Below are 25,941 nucleotides of genomic sequence, written 5' to 3'. Positions count from 1 at the left end.
ATAATAGATACGACATAATAATAATTATTCTATTCGGTAATATTTTAGTCAAATCGCTATATTAATAATGGAAAATATATCACTCAATATTTTGGTCAAATTACCATATTAGCATTTTAATATGCGTATTAGATGAATAAATTTAAATGAGTATGTTAAAAAATGTTGTAAGTATACAGTAATTGGGAAAATATTCAGTTAAATATTTTGTGAAAAAAATTATCAAAATTCGTGCCTGCACTCCATTTCCCCCTAATACACCCTTTTCGGGTCATGCCGTAACTCTCTCTCTAAAAGTTGAGAGCCTCTATCTCTAGATTTCTAGAGCCTTATTTCGCCTCTCTTCTATCTTTTCTTCTCTTTCTATTCCTTCTTCTCCACCAAAAATGTCTAATTCACCTCTCAGAATGGGGATTATAATCCCATATAAGTCGGAAGACACACCTCCAAACTCCAACAAATATCATTTGGCTGTTGTGTGCAAGATTTTTGACTACAGATCATTTTCTCATACCCAACTCCAATTGTGGGTCAATCAATTCTGGACCACAAATGGACCCATTGAAGTCCAAAAGGCAAATCAACTGAAGGACACATTCTTCTTCTTCTGTAATAACATAGTTGACAGGGATAACCTGCTGTCCTTGGGCACGGCATCCTTCAAAGGGGCCCTTCTGGTCTTCAAAGGATGGTCGATCGGAGCATCGATATCCAACATTGATTTTAGTGAGGCCTACTTCTGGGTAAGAGTTGAAGGCATCCCTGTCCCGGAAAATCATCTCCAAGTCGCAAGAAGAGCTCTAGAAAGAATCGGAAGGATCATTAAGATTGACGAAAGTTCGATGACGGAAGGTCCAAAGAACCACATTCGAGTCAAAATGATCATCCCAATTGATAAAGTGATAGTCCCAGGTTATTACTATGAATACAGGCCAGACCATTACAAATGGGTCTACTTCAGGTACGAAGGCATCTTCAATTTCTGCCAGAACTGTGGTCAGGTGGGGCACCGTAAACCAAATTGCCAAACTCCGGAAAACCGGGGTAAGTATGAAATCAGGTCTCGCTTGAAGGGAATATGTGGGTTGAATTTTGATTTTATGGAAGAACAACCGGCGCCACCTCTCTATACCAAAAAAATCATGGGATTAGAAGATGGGGAAAGATTCAGGACGTCAAGAATCAACTTGCGCTCCTACCCACCGCGTGCTCAGTCGCCGTCGACGAGTGGAAACAGCTCAGATGGTAGCTCAGGCCACCAACCACCAAACCCGAACACATATGGGGGTCTCCATCTAAATCAGGTAAACAGTGGAAAACGGCCGCGAAGTGGGGAAAATGAAGATTCAAACTCCCCTAATAATAAGAAATCAAGAAACTTGGGTGACGGTCCAAGTCGTAGGGTGCCGATCCTTTCTCGACGTGGAATTCTGACCCGCCTTCACGTTTCTATTCCGACAAAACAATTGGGTAACCTAGCTCAGGGGGACCTTGCATTGGGGGTTGCTCCACTGACGGTAGCCACCGTCGGGGACCCAGGCGTAGTTGTGCCTCCAAATTTCCTCCCTCCAACTCCTGGTCAAGAGTACTGTGCAGTCTCAACCTATTTTCCAAAAAAGGTCAGCATCCCAAACCAATTTAATCCCAAGTTGATTATCTCTCTGCCAAATATTAATGACCCTAGCATTGAACAAGTTGAATTTGTGAACCATAGCTGTAAAACTTCCTATGAACAGACGAATTTTTCTCTCTCTAACCCTTTGAACCAAAGCAACATTAATATCTCTTCAGCTGCTATTAAAGGAAATGAACTTCAACTGCCAGTTATCTCTTTCTCCACCCACCCATCTCTCTGCAACACCCATTTATGGTAACTGCCCAACCACTTTCTCCCTTGACTGTTTGAACTCAAATTCAAAATCCACCCTTATATACCTGAACTCCCAGTGTGGTCCTCATCAAACATTCCTGTCTCATCTTTCTAAGCCAAAGCCCCACCAGTGTCCCTTTCCCTTCCTACCCTCTAAAATCCAGCATTTCCCCAACTATACTCAAACAATTATGGAAACAACAATTATGGAAACTTCAATTAAGGAATCTTCTGCCAGTCTTTCTTTTTCAAGTGAATTTAACCCAGATATTTCTGTCCTGTTGGGAAGTAAGGATAGAATTGTAGTACCAAAAAATCCTTCCTCTGACCCATTCAAGCCAAATGCCCACTGGAACTGTGTTGTGGAACTTCAATTTGGCTCTATCCCAAAATCAATCTTCCAAAACCACACCCCACTTCCTGTTGTCTTGCCCCAAGCTGGAACGTCCAAAGAAGAACACCAACCACTCTCAACTCTCCTTCGACCCGCCACTCAGAAAACTCTCACACTCACTATACCAAAAGAAGCCACTCCTAGCCCGAACCCCTCAAACTCAAACTCCCCTCCCCCATCAGAAACCAGCGCTCCACCCAACTCTCCTGTGTCAGTTAACTCATTTGCCACGGCTTGCTCATCACTCCAAGCCGAAGAAGTGGACTCTCTCATGTTGATAGACATGTTGGCCCTTGACTCTGAATCCTCCCACTCTTATGGGGCGGAAATTGAACCAGAATATTACACTCATGAGGAGAAAAAGAAGATCTACAACAAAAGACAGGGTATGAGACTAGAAGCAGAGGGCCCTAGAAGGAAGAAGTGGAGGGAAGGAGTTCTAAGAGACATCCAGGGAAGGGATGTAGGCGAAGTAGGTGTAGAAGGACTGAAGAGGAATGTGCTAGGTATTGCCATAGATGATCATCTGGGAATGGCTAATTATGAGTCTGAATCGAGCTCCTGTACCCCTTCTAAGAAAGTGAAAAAGCAGGTGAATTACGCCGGCAGAGGCAAGCTCATGTTCGGTCTGAGTGCAGACGATGACATTTGGGAAAAGATGGAGCAAGCTGAGGAAAAAGCGAGTTACAACAAAAAGGTGTCGATCAACATTCTGAAAATCAAGGGCGCGGCTGGCCAAGAACAGTCTTCGGTGGTTAAATGAAATGCATTAGTTGGAATTGTAGGGGGGCTAAAAACTCTGAATCCCCAATTTTTCCGTTCCTGTCCAACTTATCGGCTAAGTATAGCGTAGATTTTATTTTCTTGTCTGAAACTAAGTCTGATGTAGCTTCTCTAGAAAAACCTTTTGCTAGAATGGGGTTCTTTGATTTTACAGGCTGGGATGCCCAATCCAACTCCGGGGGGTTGTTCCTTGCTTGGTCAAAACGGGTGGTGGTTAATATTATTTTCGTAGATGCCAATGTAATCCTTTGTAATGTTACTTCTGAACTGAATGATAACTACTATGTAATGTTTGTTTATGGCTGTCCTTACTTCGATGGCCGTACTGCTGTTTGGAATACCATAGCAGGCCTGCTCCACCAACATCCAGGAAGCATAGTTCTCATTGGGGACATTAATCAAGTAGGGGAGACTAACCACAAGTTGGGTGGTAGCAAGCATATCCGTGGCTTGGACTCTTTCGCAAACTGGAAAATGGACTGTGATATAACTGAACTCCCTTTTCATGGAGTTACCTACACCTGGACGAACAATAGACAAGGAAAAAAGGCGACTTTTGAAAGGCTCGACAGGGCTTGTGCTAATGATCCTTGGAGATTACAATTTCCTGATGCGTCCATATGGAACTTGCCCATACTCCTTTCGGATCACAGCCCTATTATCCTCGACACAAACCCAGCCTCTTTAAGGAGAAAATCACCATATAAGATGGAAGCTTGGTGTCTCTCTAATAAGGAAATTGAGGGCATTATTATCAATGACTGGAAGGACAGGTTTGAGGGCTCTCATCTATTCAAAATTCACAGGAAGCTTGAAACCATAGTGGGTCATACAAGAAGATGGTGCCTTGACTATAAGAAGCATTCGGGTATTACTTGGAATAAATTCGAGGAGGAGTTATCTACTCTTCAGTCGAAAATTGGGGACGAAAGTTCGATTATTCAAGAAGCAGAGCAGCGTAAGAAACTGAAAATTCAGTTGGAACAACAATGGCTCTACTGGAAACAGTGGGCAAAATCAAAATGGGATGCTTACGGAGACCAATCTACTTCTTTCTTCTATAAAAGTGTCAAGACAAGAGGCAGTGCTAATGAGATCCGTGCAATAAAAAGGGGAGATGAATCTTGGACTTCAGAAAGCACGGAGATTAAACATGAATTTCATAACTTTTATACTAACCTTTTTTCAGGTACAGAAGACCCAACCAACGTGGAAACAGATTCATGGCTGCAGGATCTCACCACTCTTTCCCATACTCACAAACAGTTGCTGTCATCCCCTTTCACAGACTTAGAAATCAAAGGAGCAGCTTTTGCCTCCAAACCTCTCAAGTCGCCTGGCCCGGATGGTGTTCCTCCTATCTTCTTTCAAAAATATTGGGATGTGGTGGGGGAAGAAGATTGCAAAGGGGTACATGCCTTTTTCGACAAAGGACACATGCTTAAAGAAGCAAACATAACTTTTATCGCTCTTATCCCAAAGGTACAACGCCCTTCGACAGTGGGAGAATTCCGCCCAATTAGCCTGTGCAATTCACTCTACAAAATTATCTCAAAATGCATGGTCAATAGATTGAAGTTAGTATTACCAGACATTGTGGGAGACACACAAAATGCGTTCATTCCAGGACGTATGATGTCCGACAACTGCTTTATTGCCCATGAGATTGTCAACCATGTTAAGAAGAGGAAAAAAGGAGGCAGATTCGAAGGGATTTTGAAGGTTGATCTTAGCAAAGCATACGATAGAGTAAGATGGGATTTCCTGATCAAGATTCTACGCGGTATGGAGTTCCCTGATTCATGGATACACTGGATCTTTCAATGCATATCAACGGTCACTTATTCGGTTCTGGTAAATGGCGAACAATCTCAGCGTATTACCCCCAAGAAGGGCCTTCGACAGGGAGACCCGCTCTCCCCGTACTTATTCATCCTCCTTATGGAGGTTCTTGCTAAAGGTGTCCAACGTGCTGAAAGTGCTGGCTTTGTCCAAGGGATTAAAGTGGCTCGTAAGGCGCCGCCAGTGAGTCATTTGTTTTTCGCCGACGACGCCCTTTTTTGCTTCAAGGCAACTCCTTCCTCGTGTAGAGCAATCAGGGGCATTATTGATGGCTTTTGTGCGGTCTCGGGTGAGATGATTAACTTCGGGAAATCGGCAGTCCTGTTCAGCCCAAACACACCCTCTAGATTTGTTCGCATTCTCCGTCAACCCCTTGGCGTTAGTAGTACTTCCGTCATGGGTACCTACCTTGGCTGCCCTATGGACGTAGACGGCCGTTCTTCTTCAAGGTTTAATGAGCTTCTGGAAAGAATAAATTCGAAGATTGGTTCATGGAAATTTGCTAACCTCTCGGCCCCGGGTAAACTTATTCTCATCAATAGCGTCCTTATAGCTATGGCTTCTCACATCTTATCTATCTATTCCTGTCCAAAGCGTGTTCTAGCAAAAATTTCATCTTCATTGACAAAATTCTGGTGGGCAAGCTCTTCCTCAAAACGGCCAATCTACTGGAGAAAGTCTGAACTGTTGTTTGCTCACAAAACAGATGGAGGGTTGGGCCTAAAAAATGTGGCTATCCTTAACAACGCTCTGAATAGCAAGGCAAAGCTGGAGAATGCGCGATAACCCTAACCTGTTGGTTAGCAAATTGTTTAAAGGAAAATACGGGAATGATCCGATTTCAGTGGGCTATCAGGGTAGAAGCCCTTATGCTCCCTCTTGGGCAGCAAGAAGCCTCATCAAGGCTGCCTCCTCGTTGAAAGGAGGAATCCAATTCAGAGTTGGTAACGGCCATTGCACGAAAATCACTAGGGACTCTTGGGTAGGCATGGAGAAAGTTCACTTCAGAAACCATATCCCTCCATGGTTTCAAGCTGGAGCCAAGGTAATGGATATAATGACAACGGAGAGAAATTGGAATGCGGGCCTGATCTGGAAGAGTTTCACTGCTGTTGATGCAAGGAAAATCCTTGCTACTCATATCCCAGCTGCAGATAAGGAGGACGAGATGATTTGGGCCCATACAAAAACAGGAAAATACACATTCAAGTCGGGGTACTGGTTCCTACACAGGCAACAGCAACCGAGCATCGGTACTCACTCGAAATTCTGGAAGGCCCTTTGGAAAAGCAATCTCCTCCCTAAATGGAAACACTTCATCTGGCGTGTGATTCATCGCGCCATTCCTACGAAGGAGAACCTGAGGAAACGAGGTATGGAAGGTGAAGAAACTTGCAGTATGTGTCATGCTGAGGTTGAGACGCAAAACCACATTTTTCGACTATGCCCAGTGTCACAAATGGTCTGGAAAAGTAGCTGGTTGGGTATAATCTCGTATACCCAAATGGATATAGGTGTGGAAGATTGGATAATGAATTTTCTGAATTTGTTTTTCAACCAAGATGGTGAGGAGGACTCAAGACTCCTTCAATTTATCTCAATTTTGTGGTCAATTTGGCTACACAGAAATGAAATCATCTTTAGAAACGTGAGTGTAAGCCCGGAGAGGATTCTTCACCTTGCACAGTCACACGTTCATCAATGGACCCAAGCCCAGAAACTGCTAGCAGCAAGACAGAAGGATGAAAGGGAGGTGTCATTGCCTGCAATTACTAAGGGAATCACTATCTTCAAATATGGTCGATGTTCAACGGAAGGATTCATATGTCTAGTTGTTGATGCAGCGTGGAAGGCCTCCAGTAAGGGTAACTGCAATCAATGGCAAGCGGCAGTAGGGTGGGAGGAGGACACAGATCAAGAGCCTCGACTGAGTGGTGCAACCAAAATATTTGCCCTTTCACCTCTCCAAGCAGAGTGTCAAGCCATCCTTTGGGGCACTCGTCTTGCAGCTTCTTTCGCAAGTAATGTTGTGGTCAAATCGGATTGTTTGGAGGCAGTTCAAGCAATCAAGAACCCTTCCAAAGCAGTCGTTAATATAGTACCTATTATAGAGGACATTAGACTAGTAGCGAAGAACCTTGATTATTTTGTATGCATTAAGGTAAGCAGAACTCAAGTTAGTAAAGCCCATATCCTCGCTCAACGTGAGAGGAAGGGCAAGTAGTCTGTTTTCTTCTGTCTCAGCTGTCAAAAAAAAAAAAAAAAAACGAAACCTAATCTAGTTCACCATAAACGATACCCAACAAAAAGAGTGCAAGGAGAAAGCATTCCATTCATGAGAAATTGAAATATTTAGTTTTTTCATTTGGCGGGTTAAGATGTGCCAAATGGCACTTGTCTAGTACCAAGTGAGTAATGTCATCGGACGAATCAAGGCATGGCAAATGTCACTTATCTAGTAATCCCTCCACTTTTAAGAGGTTTATCTCCTTAACTTTTCTTGCTCTACAAAACTGGTTTTAAACCATTAACTAGTGTCTGGTCTGGGTAATGTTTTGATTGCTACATAGAATATTTGACCAAAATATTTGTATCCCATAGATTGAAAAGCATTTATTAAGTTCTTCAACTATAAATGTACACTACGTCATTTATCATGTCAAATAATTTTTCAATTAGATTATCTTATAATTTGTAATCCGTATTATTTGTTATCTTGTGGAACTAAGTACTTCAAATTAATAAACACCAAATTAGATATATATGCATCTATGCAGGGCAATACTATAGTTGATGCTACATCATGTTTCTTAATGGTTGTCTTAATGCTTTAATTATTATTATTTGTTCCAAAATCGTCCATAGAAATTAAAAAGTCACATAAAATTTGAGTTGTTTTAGGTCGGGCGTGTTCGGCAGTAGCTTTTGAGGTAGCGTTTTGACCTATTCAAGACGCTACTTGTAAATTTTTTGACAAGGTATCGTTTTAGATAGCGGTTAGCGATAGAGGTAGCGGTTGAATAGCTTTTGCCAAATGTTAAAATTAGTAGCATTTAAGGTAGCGACCGGGTAGCGTTTGACAAATTTATAGTAATGTTTTAAATAATATTGTAGCTTTTATTTTATTTTACAATATCAACCGCTATTTTTACCTAACATTAATATTAATTATCCACTACTTTGATAACTAACCGTTATCCGCTACTATTCACTCCTACTATTCGCCGCTACTGTAATCGCTAAACGCTACCCGCTACCGCTAATGTTGCCGAACAGGGCCTTAGACTTCATGGTAACATTTATTTATAAATTATTGTGAAGAGAGGAAACTACGTTGGTGGTTGGTTGAGATGGTGATGACTGATGAGAGTTACCATCCACACTTAAGGTCTGGTGTTCAAATCTCATTGTATTGATTTTTAGTTGTCCATGTTTAGGTATTGTGAAAATTATCTTAACATGATTCTAGTATCTATATAGATTTAGGTTCACATGAGAACCAAAACCACCTTAAGGTGAGAACCTATCTTAAGGTGAGAACCACAATCTAAACGTTAATTTAATTAAATCTGGGCCATTCGTTATTTTTACGGGTTTATCCCTGTCACCCTTCCCCTTTCTTCGGTCTCTTAACTGTCAAATTGAATCATCGTCATTTTCGTAAAATGAAAATTGATTTGAAGTTTCACGCCACCACAGCCACCACCGCCTTCGCCAATTCCATCATCTCTGTTTCTCTATCCTCAACAATGGCAGTCTTAACCAAAAGCTATAACATTCAAAATCTCAGAATCCAGAAATCACTAATCTTTATGCCATTTTTTAGAAAGCAAAATATATACAGGGGAAAGTATCATAATCCCCATAAATCAATCTCGGTGGAATTGTCTGTAAGATCAAATACTAACATTACAAATAATAAATAATACTGGGTTCAGAAACGTCACGATTTTCAAATCTTCAAATTTGATCTTCTCCACGCCTTTTCCGGCTAGGAATACGTAACGATTGTACAATCCCCCTCCCTGTCTCTTTAATTTTCACATTTTTACAGATTATATTATTCATTCAAATCTTCTGTGAGAGATGAGGGAGGGAGGGAGGGAGGAGAGAGAAAGAAAGAAGATGATGGTTTTTTTTATTATCTTTTAAGCTCTTCAATTGTTTTGCTCGTGTGGCGGTGTGGGTAGTCGGAGTAATTGGTTTGTACATACGCGTATAGATCTTTGGATTAATTATGAATGTGCATATTTTTTAAACTAAATATGCATATTTTTTGAACTAAATATAAATTTAGCTTAAAAAATATGCACATATTGTTCAAAAGATATGCACATATAGTTAAAAAAATATGCATAAAGGTTCTCACGATAAAAGAAGTTCTCACTTTAAGGTGGTTCTCACAGGAACCTCACCCTACATCTCTATTATATAAGCCAACTCCTGAGGGTTTTTTTGGTAAATTAACTTTTCGTGTCCACTTGAGAAAATACAATAATGCCCTCCCCCGTTTAACCGTTAATCACAGTTACAAACCCTAAAATGTCGCGGTCTCTTACCGCACACTCTCCTCCCCCTCTCTCTCTCTCTCCCTCCCTCCCTCCCTCCCTCCATCTCAACTCCATCTCCCTTTCTTTCGATGCGTGAAACCTCAGCAGCAACTATGGTAAGTCTTCATCTTCTCCCTTTCTCTATCTTCTATTCTTCGATTCATCTTCGTCTTCTACCCCTGAGATCGGATTATTTTTGTTTAATGGCAAAAAGAAACAGAAACGGCAAACCTAATTCAATTTACATAACCCAAAACCTTTGAATCTCCACAAATCAAAACACACTCAGAAAACACAATCACAAAGAGAGAAAATTTTCTCAGAAAACCTTTGAATCTCTCTCTCTCCAAAATCAACTGATTTGTTTTCCCCAAATTTGACTTCGAAACTCTTCGAGAATTTGATTTCTCTCTTAATGAATGGGCAAAAGCTGCCGCTGCGTGAGAAAGGTGATGTGAGTGATTGTCAATTCGATTTTTATTTTTAATTTTGCAGATTTCGGGATCTGAATTTCATTCAAATTCAAGGTTTCGTTGACGATCTAGAATAAATTAGCAGTTTTGGCAGTATTCTTTCTCCCTTTTACTTCATCTTGATGTTGATTATGGTTTTTTCTATTACGAAACGTAATTATTTGACAAAATATTTGCTTTTTGGTTGTTTTTGTTTTTGGGTTTCAGACGCATTGCAATGGTTGAATTAGAGAGGAGTGAAGGAGACATAAATCATAGTTTTATGACATTGGAAGAAATCAGGTTAGAGAATGATAAGCATAATAATGGGTAAAACGAGCTAATCCGAGAACAAGGAGAATGCAGCAGCAGCTGTCCTTCTTACTATTTGGACAAATTCACCCTCTGGAAAACCCTAGCTGTAAATTTCTTCCCCTTATTTTTACTCCCTTCCATATCATCGTTTTTTTAAGGTTATGTACGTACATATCGAATGGACTAATTAGGATCTTGGTCAAATAATATGAAATGGATTAATGGGAGAGTATAGTATTTGTCAATTGAATTTTTCCCCCTTTGGTCTGGTGATTATGTGATCACATAATTGAATTAATGACTGTTATGCATGATTAAGATATTTTATTAGTTTTGTGTTTTTGCATTAATTTAATTAATATAACTACCAAGTTGTTGTACCAACCCCTTTGAGGACAGTGATAGTAAAATTAAAATAAATAAATATATAGAATTTGTTGATAAAAAAATATGCCAAGCTCAAGGGTATAATTTGTTGATCCCTATTCAATAAGGAAACACTTGAGGTTATTTTTGTATAATTTTCGGAAATTTGGCATATTGATTGAATTTTTTTAGTTGACTGAAGTGTAACTTAATTACAACATCAACTTGGAATTCTTCGTCATTCAGGTTCGAATTTCTCTACTGATCTCACTTTGAAGATGGTGATTTTAAGAAAGAAGATGTTGCAGATCCTACTGGCAGGAGTGGTTCCTTTCCAAACGTGAGCTTCTTTCCCCCAATTATTTTCAATTGATTTTGTTATTTTTAAGGTTCTTTGCGTTTGGTAGATGAAAACATGTTTATGTCTGTCTTAATTAAATTAGTGTAGTATGAATGACTATTGTTAGTGTAATTTTATTGTCTTTAGTAGTTCAGTGATGTGTTTGGTTGGGTATAGGAATAGGAAATTGCAATTTAACGTCACAGAAAGTGTTGAATACTGCTGGATGGACTATGAATTAGGTAACGCCACATAATTTACGGATTGATTATTGATTTTGATATTTGGTTTATTTCCAATTAATTGAATTTATTTCCATTTTTGTTGAGAAATTGATGATTTGTTCTTTTTGTTTTTGTTATAGATGCAGCAATATAACTCAGATGTAATACTACTAAGTGCAGTTGGACAGGTATTTAAGTGCAATTAATTATATTGTTTAATTTCGTTGTTACTGTTATTTATGATTTAAGTTGAGCCTGCATCAGAAACTGATTTGAGTTCAGCCTGCATCAGAAACTGATTTGAGTTCAGCCTGCATTAGAAACTGATTTTAGTGAAAGTTTTTTGATTTTTTGATTTTTTTTACTAAAATAGGAAGCAAGAGAGGGTGTGAAAGAGCCTAGACCAGAAGTTTATAAAGATCAGAATTACTATGGAGGTAATTTTAATCAGAAACAGGGTGGGGATTCGACGGTGCAAGGTTCGAGGACGAGTGACGGCAAGGTGGAGTCTGGATCAGAAAGAAGGGGTTAGTATTATCGACTGTATATTTCTTTGTGATTTGATGATTTTTGATTTGATGATTAGATGATGATTATGATGATGATGGGAGAATTGTTAATGGTGTTACTGGACATATGACAGCTCTACGGAAATGAAGGAGACTATAACGGGAAGGGAAATTATGGAGTCTTATAAAACTAGGGAAATTATTTTTTTCTAATGTATTTATTTAACTTTGAGCTTCGTACATCGCGTGCATCTCTATTAATTTTAGAACATTTATTGTTTATGCAGTCGCTCTAGACCCGAAGCTCGGGGTAGTCCTGAATTTGTTAAAGATGAAAGCCCTGCTAATGGAAGATACCACAGGTTTGTGTTCATATCCAACCTGACTATCTTCATCTCTCTACCATTTTGGGACTGAAACCTATACTGTCGATGCAGTCGCTTTAGACTTGAGGTCGAGGAACGCCTGATTATCCTAAAGATGAACTTCTAATGGAAGATATCACATGTTCAGTTAATCTCTAAACTGAACACCTCAATTTCTCCTCAGACTCAATTTAAGACTTAATTTATAGATTCTATGTTGTTGAATATTGATGCAGTCGTTCTAGACCTGAAACTCAGGGGAACTCCTGATTATGCTAAAGATGAAGGCCTTGCTAATGGAGGAAGATACCACAGGTTTGTGTTCATTTCCATCCTAATTCCCTTGAGCTTTTCCGACTAATGAGGTACTAGGTATAGATGTGAGTCCCCATGCCCATGTTGTTCTTTTATACAAAATATCTGTTGTGAACTTAAAGAACATTCAGTTCTCTCTTCAACTCAACTGTGTACTTAATTACTCCATTGCATCTTAACTATTATCGCAGTCGATCTCCTCCACCACGAGAGAGGTCGAGATCCTAAGCAAGGAGATGGTCACAAATCGGTCACTTGAAGGGCTGTTTCTGGAGAGGGGACGATATCCTAAGCAAAGAAATGATCTTGAATCAGTATTTGTCAAGTGCAGGTTTTAGAGGAGAGCTATAGTTGCTTAAAAGTACCCTATTTGTGAAAATGCATGTATCAACAAATTTACAATTGAATTTGATATTGTGTTAGTGGTTTGATGTATTTTGATATCCCTTTAGAAGAGGGTTCATAAGTGCTTATGCTGTTGTCGAACCGTGGCTGAACTATTTGTATATAGACATGATTTCAAGTGTGAACATTTTGTAAATTTTGTTAATTTTATGGAGACGTTCTTGAGTCATGGTTGTGAGGTTTATTTTTGTGTATGACAATGAATTGAAGATGAATTGTTGTGATCTCTTGAACAACTGCTTTTAGGTCGTCATGTTGTTCATTAAAGTAAACACATGATTACTCCGTTACACTATTTAGATGTATGATTGTATACTATAACCTTAATTTTTTAAAATATGAACTTTGCGAATATTTTTTTAATCTAATACGAAGTATGTATATTTAGTGGTAGTAATACAATTTTAATTTTTTATATAATCTCGCACGGATCGCGTGCATATAAGACTAGCTGAGGTTAAAATAGTAAATTAACTTTTCGTGTCCCCAAAGAAAAAGACGGTAATACCTTCCCCCTAATTAAACCACTTTGATTCCAAGCCCTAAAATTACCCAGAACACACGTCCGTTCACTCTCAACTCCATCGCCCTTTCTCTCTCAATCCTTTCGAATCTGCTCTTCAATGGCTTCCGCCTACTCAGAAATTCAACACAACGTGACTCAAGCTCGGTCGATTTTTCCTTTCCAGGGTACTCCGGCTGCGAATCCAGAAAGTAGAAGTTTCCAAAACAATAATGGTGAGTATTTTACAATTCCAATCGTAATTTACCCTTTTTCAATTTGATTTCAATTTTCTGATTGATTTATTCAAATAAAAGAGGGATTCAGATGATGGATTCATTTGATTTCAATTTTCTGACTAACTTAATCTTCTCAGAATTGCAAATCTGGAATTGAATCCTGCTGTTGCTCCAATTGAATTTTAGTGCGCTCCAATTATGGTTCTATAAATTTGGGTGAAATTCCTGGGTTTGATCGATCTTCTTCAATTATCGGGTAAAAGTTCTTCATTTGCTTTTCTGTTTTGTTTAAATTAGATTTCTTTTTCTGGGGATTTTTTTAGTTATTTTGTAATTATTAGGATTTTAATTAGGTGTTTGTAATTTAATTTCATTTTGTGATTATTTTCAAGCAATAATTTTATTTCCTTTTTTAATTAGGTGTTAATAATTTAATTTGGTTTTGTGAATTTTTATCAGGATTTTAGTTAATTTTTAGTTTGCTGAGGTTTCTGCAATTTGTTTTTGAGAAAATGGGAAAGCGTGGAAATAATCAGAAGAAAGCTCCTCGGAATTTGAAGAAAATGAAGCTGAATAATGAAGATGTGAAAAAATTCAATAGTATGGAGGATGAAATTGATGTCTGTAAGTAAGGATGAAGAGGTGAGGTTATTTTTGGTAAATCCACTTTTCGTGTTCTCCTTGGATTACTAAAATACCCTCCACTCTTATACAATAGAGAATATAATGACAACCAAAGAAGCATTTTAATCAATCTTAGCCCCTTAAATAAATTCTTATCATTTTAATCAATCTGTTTATATGTGTTCGATTATATCTAACTTATATGTTTCTTATATTCGCACGCATCGCATTTATATTATATTCTTTACATGTTATTTCAGGTTTATATGTAATAACACAAATTTGTTCTTATATTCGCACGCATCGCGTGCATATAAGACTAGTATATATATATATGAAGTTAAATGACTAATATTGCTAACTTGACACAATGTTGATAAGAATTTTTTTCATATAAAATTGGGAATACAAAGTAAATGTAATGAAAAAAATTACTAGCTAGTTGTTGTGTATGTTACTCATTGTTCAGATTAGTTTTGTTTTTAATTTGAATGAAGTCCCAAGGGGTACTTAAATTTCATTAATAAAAGCCACATGGGATCTAGATATTCAATAACAACTAAATTGATCTTTCCAAATCAAACAAAATACTTCGGTGAAAGAACTAAGAATCCAACAGTGCAAAAGAGCAAAATTAAAGGGATCTTGTCTTAACAATTTTTTCACATGTCATGTCAGCATTCCACTAATACTTCATGCTTAATAATTTATTATTAAAAATCCTTAAGATTCAAGCATATTTAGCTCTACAAATTCATTCAAAACTTGTAAATTACATTCCTTATCATTTTATTATTTTATTTAACTCATAAATTGAGTCTTGGATTTTCAATACTCAATTTAAGATTTTGCCAAGACTCATCAACTTCGATATTACAAATTTCTTCGTCTGGCCTTAAGACTATATGAGTCATATGACGGTCATATTAGTACAACTCAAGTCTAGCATGCTCTTACTACGTGTGGATTCGTCACTCCATCATAAATTTGAGATGAAAATTATGTAATATTAATGTTAATGTGAATTAATGAACACAACAATGTTCTACATGACTTATTATATGGTAAGTTGTTCACGCTCCTCGTAAGAGGATACATATCCAAATCTTGTTACAGACAACTTTTTTTAATTAAATGTGAAGCGAATGGGATTTAAGCCATTGAATGACTTAAGAGTAGCTCATGACATTATGGTTGAACTTGCCATTGTGTTTTAATAATATACTCCAGGAAAATCTTGTCTAACCATAACTCTAGTCCATTGAAGACATGATAAAATGAACCATTTTGTAAAGCAGAAAACAGTAATAATAAAACTAAGTAAACCAAAAAGGAAGAGAGAGAGAGAACCCCATCAATTCACCAAATCACAAGCTGAAGATTCGACGACAAATGAAAATCACCACATATATTTATTTTTTTGGCAAATGTGAGAAATAGTTCGGGCTATTCACCAAATGAGAGCGGGAAACTAATGAAAATTAAATAAATAAGAAGATTATTTTAAGATACCCGAAATGAATATAGGAAAATAATAATATTATGGAAGTAATCTATATATTAATCCTCCAAAAATCACGACCTAAATCAGTGGTACGTGATATAATACTAGACTTTTAATTAGATTCGTTTATCGATCCGTATACCAAAATTATAAAAACTTTGGTAACAATGGCTTTTTGGACAATAAAGTATAGATTATATATGATGATGGATCACATATGTGAATGAGTGATGAAATTGGAGAGCACGAAAAAATGAGATAAATTCGTGAATTCACCATAAAAATTCCTTTTAAAACAGGAAGCAACGGCAAATAGAAATTTGTTCACAACCGAGTAGTACTAGTCAACGCAACTAGTCCGTATATTTGACTTGATCTACTCATTTCATTGTAATGATGTTGATCAACAAATCGTATGGTTATCAACTTATCATCAAATCCCTTTCATTTGCTCGCTAGACAGTAGATAGTGTGAACGCCTACAACTTCCAAGATTCTCGTGGTCATTTCTCAATCTGTTGTGATCAACATATTCCGTGCTCTATTTCCATTTCTTTTATGGTACGTTTTATTCACCTGATTTTCACTTATTTTTCATGAACTTATATGAATTTATCAAAATTTATTTTAATTAGTTATAAATTATACTTGGTCAACTCTTATTTTTCCTGAACTTATTTTATCTGAACTAAAATGAACTTATCTGAACTTACTTTTCCTAAAATAAGTGGAAATAAGGTGAACAGAACATAGCTTTAGTATGTTTAAATTCTTCTGATCAATTGTACGGAGTAATACACTATGCTTCTTCCGACATATACTCGTATTAAGTTTAAACTTATCACTATTTAGATGACTATTAATTTTAAACATAGACTTTCTTCGTTCTTGAATGTTGATCATTTTTTTTTTCCTTTTTAACAATATTTATCCCCATTGTGCCTTCATATCAAAATTGTAATTCCAATTCCGTTCCAAATAAATTCTTTTTATGACCTTAATCTTTTTTCTCCCTTCCCCACATAAATGAGCGCACGAGTAAGATTCTTATGAGATTTTTGACAAATGGCTTTAAAATGGGTAGATTCTAAACAATACGGAGTTACTAACATATGAAAACGGAGGGAGTAGTATATTACATCATTTTTCAACCACCACCATATACCGATGCATTAAACATTCATGGCCATCAAATTAAGCTATAATGAACGTAGTATTCAACAAACATATATAAACCATACAAAAATCAATCCTTTATAAAATTGACATTTACGTGATTGTTTTGGTAAGTAATGAAACAAACCTTAGTCAGGGGCTCAAGACCCTACTGTCTAGATTGCTCCTAGCTCAATGTAACTAGAAAAGGGAACCATATCCCTAATCACCTTTAGTTGTGATTTGGCAAGCTTTAAAAAATAGTCTTTAGGTTGCGAGGTCATATTCTAACTTACACAAACTCTTAATTACACTCGATATGCAATAAACAATGTAAGACGGATGTAAATTATCTCAAAATAGTTAAAAGTTATCCAGATATAATGTAAAAGTTATTTATGTAACCTAACACCCATCAAAAAATTGCCTCATAATATAAAAAGTTAATCAATACTTTGTACACGTTAAAAGTTACCAAAAAGTTAGGTAAAGTTATCACGATATACAATAAATTTATTGAATACCGAACGCAGAAGACATGTTGTCTAACTTGTCCCGAGTAAGCTTGAGAATTAGGAGACTGAACATATTAGTGTATTACAATACTTCCTCCACCCCTAATTGATTTTCTTCACTTTATTACGGAGTAATTAAAAGTTAGATAAATTCAAGTAAATAGTGTGTGACAGTGTGAGGATTGTGGAGAGACATCTCACAAACCAAATAAGGACACTGGACATATCTTTGTGATATATGGGACCAATTGCTTGTTGGTTCAGTGGTGGTTGAGGCTGAACTTGGTAGGGAGAACTCGTGTTCGATCCCCCGCAATAACGATTGGAAGGGAACTGGAACCTATCCACCCAGAACTCGCCCCGAATCCGAATTAGCCTTAAAACCGGGTACTAACACAAAAACAAAAACAAAAAAAATTCATACTCCATCCGTCCCGGAATACTCGACCCGGTTTGACCGACACAAAGTTTAAGGGAATTGAATTGACTTATTTAATTTAATAGGTAGTAGTTGATAGTGGGGTATTATTTTAATGTAGTTAGTGGGAGATGGTTTAAGAGGTGGGGTTGGGGGAGAGTAGGAGTTGAATTTTTAATTATTTTTTGTATGGAGTAGGGGTAGGTGGGTTAATAGGGCTGGAGTGAGAAATAATATAATATTGTTAGAATATTTCCATTTTTAGAATCAGGTCAAGTATTAAGGGACGACCCGATTAGAAAAACAAGTCAAGTATTCCGGGACGGAAGAAGTACTCCGTAACCAATACTCCGTACTGAGTACACCCGTCGTGTACAAATTTCCGCCTTTTGTATTCCCCTGATGAATTATGTGTTGGGCCTTCATACTTCTTCAGTTCAGATTTAATCAAACAAAAAATCAAATCCAAGTTAAACAGAGAAATGTTGCCTTAATCCAAAAAACTCAGCCCAAATTCCAGAAATTTCCCCCAAAAGAAAAAACTGTTAACCAGAGCTGAGGAGTCGAAGGGGAAGAGAGATCAAACAAGCAAAGAAGCGAGAGAGAGAAATGAACATACTGTGGAAGAGCGAGTCATGGAGGAGAATCGTTGCAAAAACTCGGGATTCAAAGCCTTTCTTCTTCACATTTGCAATGGTTTGTGGGGTTATACCTGGGTGCGTCGGCTATGGTGTTATGCAAGTCACCAACTCTCGTAACGAAAAGCTCGAGTCCCATCTTCGCAACAAGTCTCGCCCTGAAACTCGGGTTTGTTGCTCTTCTTCTTCTCCAATTTTTTAATCTGCTAATTTTATTCATAGTATAAAATCATCGGGTTTTGATTTTCATTTATCAATTTTTTGTGTGCCCTTTTGATTGAATATGATGGGATTTTGATGAGTTCTTTTTGTTAGAAATGAGTTGGGGTTTATTTTGCTGCATGATTAGTGATATTCAATTGAATTGTTTGCAACATAACTTCACAGTTAATCAGACAAGGAAATGCAATTTTATCTGGGGAATGATGTATGAATGCTGTTGATTGGGTATTTTTTTACAATTGGGACAGTATGATGGAATACAAGTTAGTTTTTGTGGATTGAAAAACTCAAGGCTAACTTTAAGTATGGTGGAATATCAACTTTTAATTTTATTGCATAGTTAGAGATCTCATTGTCATGGCAAGGTTTATGAGAACACTGAGTTTTGAAAGCTATTTGTTAGTGAGACTTTGAAATAATGTGGTTATTTGGTTGATTGGAAACATAGGAAGTTGTATGTCCTAGAATGGGGGAGGTTGCTTACCTAGTCCCGCCCTAGGTTAGTTGAACTTATTAGGAGGCGGAGTTCCCTGGGAAATATAATGTCATGGAAGTGTAGCGACCTATGTGCAACCAAACAACCACTTAGAATTAAAGCGTGCCTTCCATTTCAGAGGGCTTTCATCAATAAGTGTATATGGAGTGATTTTCCATTTGTAGTCAGTGAGTTGCCTGCAAGACCAGAATCATTTAGGGAGCTTTTACTGGCATGTTTTAAAAGCTTGTCTACAGACCTATGTTTCTAAAACTCGTTGTTTAACCTTAAGTACACATGCTGGATCCTTAGCACTCCGACATGGGTGTGGACAACTGGACACCTGACACCATATTTTGGATCGAAACATGGCTATCTTTTACAAAATAACAGAGTCTAAGTATTCGAGTCCGAGTAACATGGCTTGTGAGGAAATTGACTCATGCGAAGACCCTTAAGCGTGATTTATGTTGGAACCTAGTACTTGCTGAAGATAAAATGTCGAGCACTGACTCAGCCTTTTAAATTATAATATGTGCTCGGGGTGACTTGGTTTAATATTGGAAAGATCTAGATAAGAGAAATTTGCCAGATAAGCTAAATCCATGTCCATATAGTATCAGCTTTGTGCCTGTATTTGTTTCCTTGCAGTAAAGATGTGCAGGGCTGCTGCTTCTGTGAATTTGTGGAACTCTAATCTTAGAGGCATAGAGGTAGAACTGTCAAATTTAGTGCTCTCTTCCTTGCATAGTTGCATTAGCTTTCCCAAGCTAGTTGGCTAGATCCTTAAAGATTAATCTAGCACTCTTCAAATGGCAAATTCATTCTTGTATTCCTCATTCTCTAGTTTCTCTATCTCTTCCTTGAAAGAACTGTGATTATAGCCCTTCCACTTAATTGTTTTAGATACACTAGTTACCTTTTCTTAATTGTCGAGAGTAATGACAAAAGGAAACAACCGACACATAGTGATATGACAAAACAAAGTTTTTTTCAACAAGTAAAAATCTTTTATTGCCAAAAGGGGTAATCAACAGACTACAAAAATACAAAGCCAACAGACCAAAAATTCACAAAAACTCACAGGAGCGGCAACCCAAACTACTAAATATGATCAGTATCACTTCCTCCCACCTTCTATAAGGGTGTAGAAACGAGAAAGCAACACATCACAATTGTATCAACAATAAATTCTTATCACTATCTGAACAGCAGCGGCAAGAGGTCTCCTTGAAAGTTTGCTCTATAGACTTCTGAGGCTTGCCAAAATCCTGCAATTTCTTTGCTGCCATATGCTGTAAACTGCTTCAGAAAAAGCAATAAGCTGAACTCTGCATTTAGCTGATTTTTTTAGCCACCCTGGCTGCATTTAACAACTGTGCATAAAATAACCGGCTGATCTGCCGACTTGTAATAGGTTGAAGACCTTCTGCCAGACCTCTTGACAAATAAAAAATTTCGTGGTGTAGGATAAAATATTTTATGTTTCTTTCTTCTTCAGTATTTTAAGCTCGAGAAGAAATTCTGTGTAGAAACCCTTCTGAGGTTTTCGAGAATTTTAGATGCCTTTTGCTCTTTTTTTGGCAGGGGAGAGTCAATGGAACCTTCTCTTTGGTAGAGTAATACTCCCTTGGTTTGCTTTTTGGTTGATTTCTAAAATATGAAGCATGGATTCACTTGTATATGTTTTATTAGTTAACTTGTATGGTGATAACAAAAGATTTTTCTAAGTTACAATGTTTAATGCTGCTATTGCTTTGCTCGGGAGTTGGGCTTGGGAGTATTTCTTCTTTGTACTATAGAATTGAGGAATAGAGAGGACTCAAGTGAAGTAAATATATACTCCACTTCACTATTGGCAGAATTGACTTTATGCATGTTGAGGGAATGAGGGTGTTCTGGGAAATTGTCTAGAGAATTATATTGTGGTAAGGGATAAATAGTCCTTTTCATGTACACTCTCTGTCCCCATTAATAGTGTTGTTTGACTTTTGAGGTCCAGTGTTTGACTGTAATGGTCTTGTAAACGTAGTGATTTGTAATCTTTGATAGAAATGAACTGAGAGGTAGTTGGTTGAATGTTGGTCTTGAAGATCACTAGATACATAGGGATTCTTAACTTGGGGCATAGATATGATCATTCGTTGTATGGATCCAAATATTAGATGACAGAATGTTTTGAAGGACATGCAGATCGCAGAGGTCATTGTTTGTTGCTTAGTTAAATATTGAACGCCTCAAATTTGGCAAAGTCCACATCTTTGTTTCTTATCCCGTGGTGTAGCAGCTATAGCGAAATTCTTTGGCTTTGTCTGATGATTAATCTTCTGGCTTATTTGATTGGAGGATTTGTGCAACAGTTGCATCAACTGCTTCAGTGTGGGATTTTTTTCAGCTCTTGTTGGCTTATGTTTGAGGAAGTACTTGTATGAGTTGTATCTTTTTTTGGGAAGTACACGTAGACATTGTTTCTCTTCTCTACTCTTCTTCTTTCTGAGGGGACATTTCAAATTTTCAACCATGTTTGGTGCATTTCGATCTATCAATTTAAAGTTTTGCCTTATGTGGTGCAGTGAAATGTGTTTCAACATCGAAGATGGTCCAATAGAGTGAACCTTGAATATGCGTGTTGTTGATGATGCAGGAAAATGAGAATACGATGAAATAATTTTACCTACCTGTCCCTGCTAATGTCTGACCTAGTTCTGCTTACGCTGCAGAATGCAATTACATTATGCTAGTAAAGACTGCAAACAGGAGAATGTTCCTCCCTCCATCCCTTAAAAGATTTTCCCATATCACAACTTTCACTTTGTTAAGGATTGTGCAAAGTTATGCACATGTTGGTAAGTTTTGCACATGAGGAGAGAGATAGAAAGAGAAAGTGGAAAAACATATCAAAAGTGGTATGAGGCAAACTCAAAGGGACATCCCAAAATAGTATATGGGGAAATCTTCAAGGACGAAGGGAGTATGAATTAACAGTGCACAGAGAAGCAATAGGATTGGACAATATTCAATAGTCAATACCGAAGCGTTACAAGGAACTCTTATTTATGGGACATAGAGATATTTAAGATATATGTCGAGTTGGCAAATATTTGATGAGTTTGAATTTATCATGTAAGCAAGGGTTATGTTATGAATGGATATATTGCTACCGACTCAATTATTCTGTATTGCTTTTATCTAAAAGAATTGATGCCTTTTGTTAAGAGGCCATTAAATTACTTGTGATGAAAGTAAATTCTCTGATCTGATGGAACCATTCTCAGTTGAAGTCAAGAGTTCAACTCAAAAGGTAGGGAATTCACTCTATTGGACGACGGCTGGACTTATGGGAGGAGTGCTAATTTGATTTAACCTCCACCATCCTCTTATCTTCTTTCATCCTTCAATGGCACATTATGACAATAATATTTCCTTTGTTTTAATTCGTTAATAGTTTGAAGTGCTACCCCTTACTCGAACAATCTTATTCTAATGTAGAGAGGGGTAAGGGGGAGAGACTTTTAAAGGGTCTACCTAAGCTTGTTGAGGAGTTGTGTTGTTTGATTTTGTTGCTTTTTTGCTTGAGTGTTATTAACAGGACTCTTCTTTTTATTGTTATTTATTAAACAAAATTAGGCCTACCAGAAAGATGGGGAGGGAAGGTTGGGGAGGGGGGGGGGGGGGGATGTTAACTAACTTTGATTTGTAATAAAACTGAAACTAGGAATAGAGTCGAGGCATATTATATTTTAGATGTTTTCTTGTCACCCGACATGACATTAGATTTTGATGATAACACTCAAACGATGAAATTTAAAAGCTGAAGATTTTGATCATACCATAATATGGAGCCCATGTATCTTCCTTCAAATCAAAAGGTATTGGGCAAAATTTGAATTGTTTTATTTTTTTCCATCCTTATTATGGTAATACAAAGCACGGAGGATGGATGTAAATGGTTTTTATGTAGGAATGCGTTTCATGGAATCTGTTGAAATATGGGGTAGCTCTGGAAAATTCTGTTTAAGCATGTAATTGTCATTAAGGTACTTTTGCTGAAAAGATTAGGGTTGAGATGCAAGGCAGTTAGATGAGACAGTGATTTACTGTTGGAGAGGGGTTGGGGAAGAGAGAAACCTGCCTATTAGTCTATTAGGTGCCTCTTTTAACTAATAAAAATTTGTATGTTTTTTCTTTTTTGGTAATATAAGCTCCTACAGTTTTACACCCCCGTTTCCTTTACAAGCAAAATTCCATCTCAAATTAGTTCATGAGTTTGTCTTGTATCCCTTGTTAATTTTCTTCAACTATAACATATTACTTGTATTCTGTAAGACGGAATTTAACTGTAGATATACTGCTTGTTGTTGTGATTCAGATGATGGGACAAGTGAATAAAGATAGGTTAGCTGAATATCTAGCAGAGCTGCAGCGGAAGGAAGACACAAATGACCGGTATGTGGCTGCTTTGAGAGGTGAAACGTTAACTAGAAATCCATATGTGAGAATTCAACCAATTCCTAAGCAAAATCCAACTGAAGTTACTGAACCTAAGAAAGAATAGAGAAGTGAACCAGTCCAGCTATCAGGTACCTTTTACATGATGATAGTATAGAACAATGCCCCGTTGAAACTAACTAGATCGAATCTTTTTGATGTTGATATTTGTGCATCAGAGGAGTTTACTGACATAAATCTGTGGATCTTCTGTTTTTCATATGTCTCAGCTGATATTGTCTGGAGGACTGTTACTTGAATCTTTGAAGAAATCAGTATATGTGTACTTGCGAATCCTTTGGAGGTTGTGTTTGAAGCTCAGGGCATGAATTTTTACCCGGTGTTCTTATTAATAACTCCCTCTCCTCCTCCTTTCAAATAGTAAAAACAAGAGGCATTGCAACACTCACTACGGCATTGAAGCCAGATTTCCCTTTCAGAAATTTTATTCCTGTACCATTTTTCTCAGATGCAACGAAATTTAATTTCCCTTCTTAAGTTAAGCTCCACAACTACTAATCGAATTGTTTGCAAATGTTGATTTTTAGTGATTTACTACTCTCGGAGTTGAATATACTAAAGTTTGTAATATGGTGTACAAACGCGCCAACAAATTTGCATTAACCTTGTATCATTATATAGATGATTTTAACGCATTGATTTGTTTGTATTATTCCGTACATTGGAGATTTGGAGGGTAGTATCTCAAATTCTGTGTCTCTAAATGTGTTAATCAATAGAAAAAAAAGAAGATTGAGGTTATGTTCTTTTACCTTATTCTTATTGTTTATTAGATCAGACTAGAAAAACAGACCATACTAGAAAACTTAAGATCAAACTAGAAAAATAAAAGGCACTCGAAATATAATTAGGTTAGACCAGAAATTAGAAAAATGAGACTAAATCAGGTGAAGAGAATAAAGCCTAAGAAGATAAACTCGTGAATCTTCTTGAACATGAACTATCTCATGGGGTCATGAATTTTCTGATCCAACTAATCCAATTGATGGTGGAGTTTAGGGTACTAATTACATAATATTGGATTGGTTTTACAAGAACATTCCAGATATTATAAAGCCAAAAATATCGAACGTTAACAATGATGCTTTCAATTCACTCCATTCAACTTATTTGACTGTTTAGTAACGACCCTCAAACCAAAACGTAATTTATTTTAAAACCAAAAATCAAATATGGCCGTTATTATTACAAGTGTATATACAAAAATGAACATGTTTGTTAACAAGCAGCACCAGTGGTCTAGTGGTAGAATAGTACCCTGCCACGGTACAGACCCGGGTTCGATTCCCGGCTGGTGCAGATATCCTTTTTTAGATTCCATACTTTACACGTTGTTGTGCATAATTAAAGATAGTTATAAAGAAAAATGAACAGCAATGGGGTGGTGGCGCAGTTGGCTAGCGCGTAGGTCTCATAGCTAAATTGAGTGATCCTGAGGTCGAGAGTTCGAGCCTCTCTCACCCCATACTTTTTTTCCTTTTCCTTATTATGCCACTTATCTCAAGTTATTAATTTCATCTTAAGTTCTTAATGATACTGTTTAACAATAACCTGTACTTCTAGATATGGAAAACAAGAGTTAAGATAAATAATGGGGTCTCACCTTTGCAATTTTTCACAGTTAAGGACCCGTACCTTTTTTTTTCACCGTTAAGGATCCGTACCTTTTTTTTTCACCGTTAAGGACCCGTACCTTTTTTTTTCACCGTTAAGGACCCGTAGAGAATATTCCGGCCAAAACTAACTAATAAACTTGAAAGTTTAGTCTCCATGGTTAAAAGATTAATCCCCATGGTTAAAAGGTTAGTCCCTTACACGTGTCGACGTATTATTCGCGGTGCAATAAACATAAACCAATCAAGCCCTTACATGTGTCACAACAAATAGGTGGAAAAAATGCAAACCGTGTCGTTGAAATTTGCTAAGCTAAATAAAATACATCAATTTTATTATCTAATTGATCAATTCTCCATATTTACGTTCTTTATTTCTGCTTTCTTTTCTAGTTCTAGTTTTAGTTATGTTTTTGCTTATTTTTCCTTTTGCTCCATAATTCTGTTTTCGGCTTGACAAATCATTTCATGGGATACAAATCTGGGGTAGAAAAACATAGTGCAGCACTTTCGGTTTGAGAAAACCATTTCATGTATGTTGGTGCCTTTGAATTGCAGTTCTGCAATTTGTTAGTTATTAAGTCATACAAAAATATGTTGATGATGCCTTCTGTCCAGGATAAAAATTAACAATATATTTAGGATAAATAGATTGATGACTGTGAAGCTAGTACACAAAAAATGATGTGTGTTGGACTTAGCCGAGGAAGCAGTAGGCAAAGTTTATTTTTTTGGACATTTTAAATCAATGTAAATTTTCAAATTTTAATTAAATGCTTTAATTTTTTTATATATAA

General features: G+C 37.0%; 2 protein-coding genes, 1 long non-coding RNA gene and 2 other non-coding genes across 8 annotated transcripts; all 5 read left to right on the top strand.

Annotated features, from left to right (window-relative positions):
* Nucleotides 1-5,877: 5,877 nt before the first annotated feature.
* On the top strand, nucleotides 5,878-7,113 carry LOC130463643 (uncharacterized). Its single transcript, XM_056832832.1, has one exon. The coding sequence runs from the start codon at nucleotides 5,878-5,880 to the stop codon at nucleotides 7,111-7,113; it is 1,236 nt and encodes a 411-aa protein (XP_056688810.1).
* A 1,882-nt stretch (nucleotides 7,114-8,995) lies between these two features.
* On the top strand, nucleotides 8,996-12,899 carry LOC110788422 (uncharacterized). Of its 4 annotated transcripts, none has more exons than XR_008923676.1 (10): nucleotides 8,999-9,888; nucleotides 10,120-10,312; nucleotides 10,819-10,912; nucleotides 11,090-11,154; nucleotides 11,277-11,324; nucleotides 11,510-11,663; nucleotides 11,780-12,007; nucleotides 12,083-12,157; nucleotides 12,247-12,325; nucleotides 12,517-12,899. It is a non-coding gene; the product is annotated as an uncharacterized lncRNA (long non-coding RNA). The 4 variants fall into 4 exon arrangements; XR_008923675.1 differs by having other exon boundaries at nucleotides 9,002-9,888; nucleotides 11,933-12,007; XR_008923674.1 differs by having other exon boundaries at nucleotides 8,996-9,888; nucleotides 11,510-12,007.
* Nucleotides 12,900-18,129: 5,230 nt separating this feature from the next.
* Nucleotides 18,130-24,183, top strand: LOC110804782 (uncharacterized). Its single transcript, XM_022010392.2, has 3 exons — nucleotides 18,130-18,494; nucleotides 23,392-23,602; nucleotides 23,741-24,183. The coding sequence occupies exons 1-2, from the start codon at nucleotides 18,297-18,299 to the stop codon at nucleotides 23,575-23,577; spliced, it is 384 nt and encodes a 127-aa protein (XP_021866084.1). The 5' UTR covers nucleotides 18,130-18,296; the 3' UTR covers nucleotides 23,578-23,602; nucleotides 23,741-24,183.
* Nucleotides 24,184-24,759: 576 nt separating this feature from the next.
* TRNAG-GCC (transfer RNA glycine (anticodon GCC)) lies at nucleotides 24,760-24,830 on the top strand. The gene has a single exon. It is a non-coding gene; the product is annotated as a tRNA-Gly (tRNA).
* Nucleotides 24,831-24,909: 79 nt separating this feature from the next.
* Nucleotides 24,910-24,996, top strand: TRNAM-CAU (transfer RNA methionine (anticodon CAU)). The gene is given in 2 exon segments: nucleotides 24,910-24,947; nucleotides 24,961-24,996. It is a non-coding gene; the product is annotated as a tRNA-Met (tRNA).
* Nucleotides 24,997-25,941: the final 945 nt, after the last annotated feature.

The sequence above is a fragment of the Spinacia oleracea genome, chromosome 6 (genome assembly GCF_020520425.1).
Source record: "Spinacia oleracea cultivar Varoflay chromosome 6, BTI_SOV_V1, whole genome shotgun sequence".
Classification (NCBI taxonomy): Eukaryota; Viridiplantae; Streptophyta; class Magnoliopsida; order Caryophyllales; family Amaranthaceae; genus Spinacia; species Spinacia oleracea.
Note: the sequence above shows the minus strand (reverse complement) of the source record. Positions and strands in the feature narration are given on the sequence as shown.

Coding starts and splice junctions, on each gene's coding strand:
- LOC110804782 (XM_022010392.2), top strand. CDS start 18,297: ATGAACATACTGTGGAAGAGCGAGTCATGGAGGAGAATCGTTGCAAAA. Junction 18,495..23,391: donor AGTCTCGCCCTGAAACTCGG/GTTTGTTGCTCT, acceptor GTTGTGATTCAG/ATGATGGGACAAGTGAATAA.
- LOC130463643 (XM_056832832.1), top strand. CDS start 5,878: ATGGAGAAAGTTCACTTCAGAAACCATATCCCTCCATGGTTTCAAGCT.